This window comes from Antrostomus carolinensis, unplaced genomic scaffold (assembly GCF_000700745.2).
Source record: "Antrostomus carolinensis isolate BGI_N321 unplaced genomic scaffold, ASM70074v2 scaffold7543, whole genome shotgun sequence".
NCBI classification, from domain to species: Eukaryota; Metazoa; Chordata; class Aves; order Caprimulgiformes; family Caprimulgidae; genus Antrostomus; species Antrostomus carolinensis.
This window is the reverse complement of record NW_010303077.1, coordinates 22261-32397: the sequence shown is the minus strand read 5'-3', so window position 1 is coordinate 32397 and position 10137 is coordinate 22261. Positions and strand designations below refer to the sequence as shown.

At 33.4% G+C, this 10137-nt stretch overlaps 1 protein-coding gene across 1 annotated transcript in view; it reads right to left on the bottom strand.

Moving 5' to 3' along the window:
• The window catches only part of FSTL5 (follistatin like 5), a gene marked incomplete at its 5' end in the record, with an annotated part of 59828 nt that overhangs the window by 29174 nt on the left and 20517 nt on the right, over positions 1-10137 (bottom strand). Inside the window, one exon of the mRNA XM_010163970.2 lies at positions 3999-4148. Within this exon, the coding sequence (XP_010162272.2) occupies positions 3999-4148 (150 nt within the window). The remainder of the gene's footprint in view (positions 1-3998; positions 4149-10137) is intronic.

Sequence of the window (10137 nt, the reverse complement as noted above, 5' to 3'; positions counted from 1 at the left end):
TCAAGCACTGTCTCTTGAGACCACGACCTTTTAGACAGTTGAGCTCTACAGTTCCTTTGTTATGATAAGAACTGAAGAGTTCAGAGGTATGAAATGGAAGGACAAAATATTTGATTAAGAGACAATCTGCACGAGGTAAACAACTGGGGGGATTACTTTTCTATTTTAATCATTAAAGCAGAAAAAATAAGTGGAAATTGTTTTTTAGTCTCACCATTATGGAACTGTAAAGCACAGCTTGTTTTTCAGTTTGCCAAGGAGAGTAACAGCTGGCTAATTAAGTGAACCTAATTTAAACTAATGATGTAGATCCTCAAGATAATGCACTAATGGCTGGCTGAGACTGCTGATGATACTTAACTGTACTCCTGAGGTGTTGGAAGCCACAGCTTCATCTAGGCAGAATTTGTTTTTCCTTTTGAAAATGGCAAATGAAGCCAGGTTGCCCATTGTCTCATTTAAAATCAGAGAGATAACCCTTGAAAAAGGTCATTCATATTTGATAACATTTTTCTGCTGCAGGCTAGAAGACAAGTTGTTTAAAATAATCCTTGGGATGTTGGATAGCTAATTTGTTCAGGTGTGTCATATTTCCATTTTGCTTCCCCAGACAAAAGGTCTGATCCATATGTGTTCTGCTGAATGAGTGCTAGCTACGTTCAGGGTCTGGGCTGTGGCTCTGCCAGAAAGAGGAGGACGAATTGTCCTTTGTAGTCAAGCACAGGTAATGCAGCTTCCAAGAGAGGAGCCAGCAGTAGGAAAGAGCTGAATGTCTTGGAAGCAGGCTTCCACAGCTGTTTCTAGCTAGCCAGGCTGATCAGACAGCAGCACGGTGTGGATCGAATGATGAGGAGCTATGTTTGCTTCAGCATGCCTCTAAGTCATCCCAGCTAATGGTGTGCTGCTAGGCAGCACTGCACAATTGCAGGTGACAGTGCCTGCTTTCAAAAATCTACAAATGAAAGCAAATACTTCTCTTAACTTTATAATGACAATTATCTGGCTAAATCAAAGAGTCTACATATATCTCTCTAAAGATGGACCATCCACGTTTTCTATGCATTTCAATTCAGTCTGCTCTAGAATCTTCTTTAAGTACTTATTTTGATAAATATAGTTGTCATACAAATAAATCATTGTCAAATCTAGTTGTTACATATATGCACCTGTACACATATCTTTTAGATTAACTTTCATTAGTAGACAGGAATAAATATAACATACATAATAGTACTTCAGAGAAAACACCATAATAACCAAAACCAAATCAACATTATTTTTACACAGAAAACAGGACAGTTACACAATTTATAGCCCATTCAAATATGTTTTTAGTTGTCTTTATTTTTTTTGCATGTTTGCAGAACTTGTATTAGGGTGCTGCTCACTTTCAAAATATGAAGTTTTCTCTACATTTGTTCCTACCAGAGCATGCATTTTTGAAAACTTGATTTTACAGAGCAGATTGGTGATTTCTTCTTTAAGGTACAGACTAGAAATAGTTAAAATGTAAATAATATGCTCTGTATTAATATGACACTTAGAGAAAAGACAGTCTAGTAATTAAAATGCTCTCATTTATGAACAGCTTAGTATCTATTTTCCAAAAATCAATTACATTTGGATTTTTTTTTTCTGTATTACGCAGTACTGTAAATAATGAAAACAGATCTGACAGAGAAATTAAACTTCCTTCCTTGTTTCCTGTTTGTATGACTGCTTGAGTACATGCATATGATACGAGTAGAGCAATATTTAATGGTTATAAAAATTCTTGCTGATTGCAAAAAGCAAAACCCAAAATAAATGCTTGTTGTTAAAAGATAAGGAAGACAGTCATGCTTGTTGTAAGAAATGCTGAACAAAGTCTCTTGTGACTTGTCATTAAATTCCAAATTAACCTGACTTCAGTTCTAAAAGCCGTCTGTGAATCAACAGTGGTTTTAATTTTCATAGCCTTATACTATGTGTAAAAGATTGTATGGGTTTTGTGCTTTCATGATTTGTTTCTTTTGCAACTACTTGTCTTTTTTTTTTTTTAAGTCTATTTTGAATATCTACATGGATAAGCTGGACACAGAGCAAGTCCCATAATACTTTTCCCATGTATTGGGCTAAGTGTATCCTAGGAAATAATTTTCAGGTCAGTAACAGGAGAAATTCCGCTCAGGCGCCCAAAAGTGACAGTAACACATTTGGTTTAATTTACTTAACTGGTTCATCTCTTATCTCTTGCCATATTGTCTTACCAAATGTCTGTGTCAAGTATGGTGAAATGGAAATCACCAATCTGGAAAGATAATTTGTAATTAAATCTAAACATCCTAGACATATCAAACCTGAGACTTTCATTCCTGCAAAAGGTTTCCACAGATGGGATAAGTTCCCGATCCAGACATTATTAAAGTAAAGGCAATGCTATTCTATCCCTCAATTTTTTATTTTTTTTTTTTTTTTTCACCAGACTAGCATGAATGGTTGTGGAGTATCCAGGTTTAGCTCAATATATTTGTTAAGGAGCACAGACTTAGCGCACAAAGCTCTGTGTAACACCAAGGCATCCTGAGTGTCTGTTTTTCATCTCATTACAGAATATTTATGTGATATAACAGTAAACTATTCAACTCCACACAAAAGCTGGAGAATCATTTTCCATATCTCTGGGGGAAGGGGTGCACTTTTAATTAGTGTTAATTTAATGAATTTTACTTTTTATTTAATGTATATCATTGTTGTAAGTATCTCTAAACATTCAGTTAATTGTAAAGTACTTAGTAAAAAAATAACTAATATAAGCGAAGGTAAATTAGAAGAGTCTACCAATCAAACTATTCCATAAAACCTAAGTTTAAAAGAAGCTCCAACCTCTCTAATATTTTTCAGTGAGCTAAAAAGGCATAATATAATAGGCTCTTGCCACTGAAGTCTAAATGCTAATAAATGCAATTAAATTGGTATTTCATCCATCATCTGTAGGAAAGGAAGATGAAATATGAATGTCAGCCAGGGAAACCAGTGCCAGAGATTCCAGTCCTTCAAATCTGTGGACTGCAGAAAGACTACGGGTTTTTTGTCTCTTTTCCTGTAGAAATATACCAAATTGGCTGTAAAATAAGTCTTGTTTTCAGAAAACAAAAATTAATAATCTACTCAGTTCACCTCTATTTGTTAGGGTCAATTTAACTAAAAAAAGGAAAACAAAAAAAAAATGAATGACTTTTTGCTATTAACTTTTTAAATAAAACTTTCCATAATCAGACCCTGTCACCATTTGGATAGGTCAGGTTTTGAGGAAGCTATGTCTACTGAGCCAGCTGACATAGAATACGGAAAGCAGAAGGTGCAGATGTTTAAATAAAGCAAAATTATTAAAACTAAAATCATTTGTCAAGTTAATGTAATTTTTAAATTGCAATTTTGCTATGTATTTACAAATCTTACATTAATATGCATACTACATATGTATAGTAATATAACAGAATCATAGAATAATTTGGGGTGGAAGGGACCTTCAAAGGTCATCTAGTCTAATCCCCCTGCAGTGATCAGGGACATCTTCAACCAGATCAGGTTGCTCTGAGCCCCACCCAACCTCAACTTGAATGTTTCCAGGGATGGGTCTTCTACCACCTCTCTGAGCAACCTGTTCCCACCAGTATTTCACCACCCTCACTGTAAAAACTTTCTTCGTTCTATCTAGTCAAAATCTACTCTTTTTTAGTTTAAAAACATTACCCCTTGTCCTATCACAACAGGCCCTATTAAAAATGCTGCCTCCATCTTTCTCATAAGCCCCCTTTAAGTACTGAAAGGTCACAATAAGGTCTCCCTGGAGCCTAAGATAAAATACGTAATCTATATATTAAAGATTTTCATTCATTTATCAGTGAAAAGGGCAAAAGGATGAAGAAAAGCTCTATTTAAATATTTTATTAACAATTTAGATTAGATTTCTAAATTAAAATACAGACATTAACTTAAAAATTAGAAATAAATACCTGTACAACTTTCTGAGACTGTACATCAACAATAAGAACTCTGTCAAGTGTGGGCTGAGTCACATAAATGAATTTGTCTTTTACATTAACAGCAGTTGCCCATATACACCGCTGAACAGGCTCTCCATCCGCTTTGGGACAAACTTCATCCTACAATTCAATAGATCAGGGAAAGTGTAAGAATCAGTCAACAATGCAATGGAAAGACAAGTAATACTCCTTCTGTTTTAGCTGTAAAATAAAATCTCGGAAAATTTAGGGAAGGAAAAAGGACAAGCGAAAGTATGACAGACTAATGTTAGCCAAACTGCATGTTGCAAGTACCACACAACTCACAAGCACTTTAGTGTAAACCATACACTAGCTTTTTTTGTTGTTTTCTAGGAATTCAGGCAGTTAACACTGGTGTCCTGAGAAAGAAACAATAAAACATGCAGAAATAAAGTGAGCAAGAGCCTGGAGACCTTAAAAACAGAAAAACAAATTAGATACATGATGTTCATTACTGTGCAGTAGCTATCAGCTTCCCCGTCTGCACCATCACAGTATCTTGCAAAGGAAGGCAGTTATAGACACAGCTTACACTTACATCTGAGAACACAGCAGTAAGGCAAGCAAATACTAAAATGGGAAGATGATAATATGTAAATGGAGAGGAAGAGGAGATGTGGTGCAAGTTGTCATATGGTATAGGGGCAAAGAAGCAGCAGCATTTAGAGGGATCTGGTTTTTTGGTCACATGGAGTGCTGATACGTTGCTTCAAAAGTCAAGAAGGTTGGCTACTTCTGCCATAAGACATTCTGATGTCTCACTTGTGTTAAACCCAAGTCAAACAGCTTCTTACTATCATTCCCTACCCCTCTGTCCATCCATCCCTGCAAAAGGATGAATTTGAAACAAAAACAAAAAAACAAAATTCCTGTTGAATTTAGTGAATTCATTTTTCATAACACATATATTTATAACTATGTACTCACTCAGCTACCTATAGTTTACATGCTCTTATTAATATTTTTATATAAACATATTCCCACTCATCATATATACATTTATGTTTCTATCTATTTTTAATTATTTACTCCCAGTGAAATCTTGCTTTTATAAAAATTGGTAAATATTTGGTCAATGCATTACCATATGTGGAAATTCCCATTATGAGATAGCATCATTTTTTCCTATAATGGACATCAAATTTATTTAAAAACAGGGACCTGAAAAATATTCTGCTTGGAGATGTACAGCATGTGTCAAGCTTTTTTGTGTTCCTGACCTATTCTCTTTTCCCTCTTAATTTTTCTTCCCTTCATCACAAGGGGCAATTTCACCCAATCATAAGTATTATTTCTTTTTAGCAATTATCTGCTCCTTTTTCCTAATTTAGAATGCTCTATCTGATACATCATAACCGGTCGCTGTGAAAATAATTATGATATGTCAGCAGACAATGACTTCAGTGTAGAATGAAGGAAAAGATTTGATGAGATCCTAAACAAGAATTCTTTTTCTAAGCATTGGACTCCTAAAAAGAAGGGGAAATATAATGTTATAAAACAACATATCTGGCACTAAACAATGCCTTGCAAAAAGGAGATACATTTCAACACTAGCTTTTCTATACCATCACGCTTCTTTGCCTGCTGTGTTTCTGTACGTTTGAGAAAATACACTCAATCTTTATGTCAAAATAAGAAATGAATCAATTTACAGCTCCAACAGAGGGAGTTTATTTACAGGAGGCCAAAAGACACTGCTTGGTCCTACGTGGTTTTTAAACCTCAGCAAGGGAAAGTTTTTCAGAAATCACATTGATAAGGAAAGGTTACAAAACTCAGATACCATGGGATGTCACATAATCAGGAACTTCAGCAGAACTGAAGTAAAAAGAGTAAGATTTATTTTGCACTGCTAAAAAGCCATGTACTTTGAAGGGAGAAGTTGTTTTAAATCTGTTTTTTAAAGAATGATGGACATGGTGACAAATGTGACTTAATTCTTAAATGTGTCTAAAAGCTTTTCACAGTATAAAGTGAAGTGTCAACATAAACAAGAATGTCTCTAACATGATGTGCAATCATTAGATCAATGATCTACCGTCATTTGCCTTCTGTGCAATTGTCACTTTAATTGGAAGGTTCTTTCACTGATCTCAAATTATTTTTTATATTTATTCTAAATACACCTTGTCATAATTCCATGTTTTATCTAAGCAGATAACTACTTTTAGACTGTTCTACACAGTCCTCTTTCTTTCTCTGAGAACACCTTCTTCAAATAATGCATCAGTAAATGCTCATAACAACTCTATACTGTGTCATTTTTTTCAGTCATGTCTCTCACGGACTCACCTTAGTCTACGCAGTTTATGGTGCTGCAAATTCTACAAGGACACGTTTAGTTTATTACTCTCACATGGCATCATATAGATTAGTGTAAATTATTATAATAATCATACCTCCCATTGTGGGAAGTATAGAAGAACATGAAATGATGTAAGTTAAGCACTTATAACTATACCCAGAGTTAAGCCACCTCCTTAAACATTTTCCTTAATCTGTGCCTAAAATACTGACTGAAGTATATTTCTAAATACTATTTCAATGTAAAAGCAACATAAATATAGGTTTTTAATATATTTAGATAGATGTACACATACACATATATTTTTAAATTAGAAACTACAGGGTATGATTCTTATTATCTATATAACTAATAAAACTTGTTCCTTGTGTTCCGCTTTAAATAAAGCAAGTAGAAAACAAGACACTTTCTCAGAACTAAAGTAAAAAATATTAAGTAAAAAATAAATCTACATATACAAATGCAGTTTACTGGTCCCACAATATTGTTTATGTTGTCATAAATTTCTATAATCCAATGTCAACTCTCACTTTGCCCCAAAACCTGAAAAATTGAAACAAAAGCAAAAAAATGTGTTTCTCCAAAGTAACACTGAGAATTATGCACCAAAATTCTCATATCCAAAATAGAGTTCCCCAATATTAATCAGTTTATGCAGCTGTTTCTCTAGTTATTCAAACTTATTCAAATTTATCTGCCCCAGAAATATCTCTAATCAATGGAACTGAAATCTTGCTTTTGAAAAGTTAACATTTATCTGATTAGACAGTTTGTATTTCTTTTACATCACAGGCACTAATTCTGCAGCTCTATATTAATTTCCCCAGTGGCTGGGTGACTGGTTAAAATAATTTCTCCTTAAAATATAAAACCATCATTTTATTCTAATTAAAATGTGAGCAATTTACTTTTTCCCTAATTTATTTCCATAAAAAAGCTAACATCTGATATGAAATAATTTATTTTATTGTTTTTTCCCCCAGACATTTAATTGGAAAATTACTTGCTCTGTAAGAAGTTGGCAGATGGAGGAAAATAAATCCTTAAAAAAGTTTTTCAAGGTACTCTGGGGCAAGAAATTCTCAAGAGAAAACATGTACTTGTAAATTGATATATGCAAATTCTATATTTATAAACTTACACTTAATGCAAGGGTCATCAGTGTTTTTACAGGATTTTAATCAAGCTCTTTAAGCAGTATTATGAAATGTCTGTGCTATGACTGTCTAAGAGTAAGGTGACATCAACAGGGTACAACAGTGTATATATTCAGACATGAATTTATAAAGAATGGATCATATCACCTATTTATATATATGTATATATTATTTATAAAAGTTATATATTTATACATATATCACTTAATGATATATCACCTATTCTATATTAAGTTACTCTTTAGTTGACATTCTGTAGTAAAAATCTGACAGTGGATGCTTTTCACATATTTTTCAACAAAGGTTAACAATCTTTCATTTACTACACTTACTGTTCTGTAAGAGTGTAAACCAAAGCAATTTCTGTGGACTAGCAAGTGTGTTTCAAGTTCATTCCCTGTGGAAACCGTGCTCTGTCATTAATTATTTTGAAATTAACTACTTTGCTCTCACCTCCATCACATATTCAACTTGTGAGATGGTTTAGTTCCCTGAAATATGGCCACTGTGTGCCAGTTCGTGTAATAAAGAGGAAATCAGGATTATGTTGAAACCAAAAGGATTTTTCTGTTGGTTTCAACAAAGGCATATCTTTAAATTGCTTCTTTCCCCACCCCACAGCCTCCTGAAATAATTATTCCAATGAATATTGGGAAGGGAAAATAAAACCACTTTTGCATAAGAATTAGAATTTAAAGGCTTTGGATAATATTAATTTGCAGAAGATAACTAGAGGTTGCATGTTAGTGAGGAAAATGTCCCAAGCACTCCAGAATAATGAGACATTTATCAGCAAAAAGGCTCTACTCAGACTATGGTTAAGAATCTATTTGACAACAGGTTAAACAAACAGCTGTCAAGGCTCATATAACTAAAAAATAACCTGCATCAGGAAACAGAAATAAGTGTATTTCTGTCCCTATGTATCTATAATTGTCACTATCAGCTTAATAAAAGTCCACTTTCATTTTATATTAATTTAGAAGATTCAAGTAATTTAGGAGATTCTGGGAAGGAGAGGAAGAAACTTTTTATTCCTGTGAGCCATGACAATCCAGTAAAGCACTAAATATTTTGCATCACTTTAAACACAATGAAAGTCTAATTGATTCCCATGTTAGACAAACACTAAAGTGCTTTGCTGTATTGACACTCTGTTGCATAAGAGGCAATTAAACATTTAGATAAGGGTTCTCATGTGTATAGTTATTGAGAAATTGTATTTACCTTTAACAAAATTGATGTACCTAAATATGTACCTGTGTAACTACTGCAACACCTGTTCACAATACAATGCAATGCATGTAGAAACATCCAACTTCATTCTTTTACAGGAGCTCAGCTAAGGGTAATTTATTTTGTTTGCAGGCAAACAGGAAACCTGGGGAGGAACACTGCAGTATCATGTGTAACATCCAGACATTTTCTGTAACACTTTAGTACCTAAACTGCACTGCAGAATTTAGAAATGTTCCTACAATTTACCAAATGTTTGTCAGTGAAATAGATCTACTGAGGTTTACTTACCACTTGAACAGCTAATTCAGAAGAGTATAAGGGAACTGTAAAGGTTTAAGCAAATTTATATATTCCTTTATGTATATGTTAAGAGATAAATGACAGAGATTTTATTAGCAATAGCTGCCGTAGATGGTAACTGTAAAGCCACCTCAAAACACACAGTATATCAATATCTCTGATTAGTAAAGTTGTGTGACAGAGTCAAAGAGAATTACTAATGAGTAATTTATGACATACATTCTTACCACGAAACATGCTGAACTTGATCCTGGAACAAAAATGGGTTATTTTACTATTTTTATGTAGAGAGAATGGATTTTCAAAATAGGCTTGAGGAAGATATGATATTTTTCAAAGGAGGAAATAGTTGTCTAAAGCTTCATAGCCAATGAGTTTTTTTCCAGAATATACTACTGTTATCACAGTATTAGCAGTAGATGCAGGGAAATCTTTTAAACTCATGTTTCATCCTTCTTCTAGGAAGAAAGTAATATTAAAGGGCTTTTTAATTTATTTATCTTTTTTTACTGAAAACTATTTCTCAATTGTTTTGGGGTTTTTTTTGGTTTTGTTTTTTTTTTTTTTTTTTGGAATGCAGAGTGAACAATGATGTTACTATGAATAGGAAAACATAAGGATATATTTTCCAAATATTTCTGATTTCTCTTGCAAAAATAAAGATTTATTAGCCACCACATGTGAGGGAAGATATTCAGAGGAACAAATAAAAATAGTGTTGAATTTAATGGGCAAAACGACATACATGTAGATACAAGGCTTAATTTCTGGCTATATATTTACCACACTTACCCACAAATCAAAGACACCCAAAGCAGGACAAGTCTTTACCTACTTTAAAACAAAAGTTAGCAAGTTGCCTACTTTCCTGGTCTCTTTTTTCTCTTTTTTTTTTCTTTTTTTCCCTAGAGGGGAAGGACATTATTATGCTACTTTAGGTTTGTAAGCTACAAAAATGAAATAAATTTGACTTATCCATCCTGATTATTACCACATTTCAATAAAAATACATTTAAAATCTAGGCTGCACTTTAGACCAATAAAATTTTAACAGACTTCTTAAATAATCAGCTTTTGAATTAAA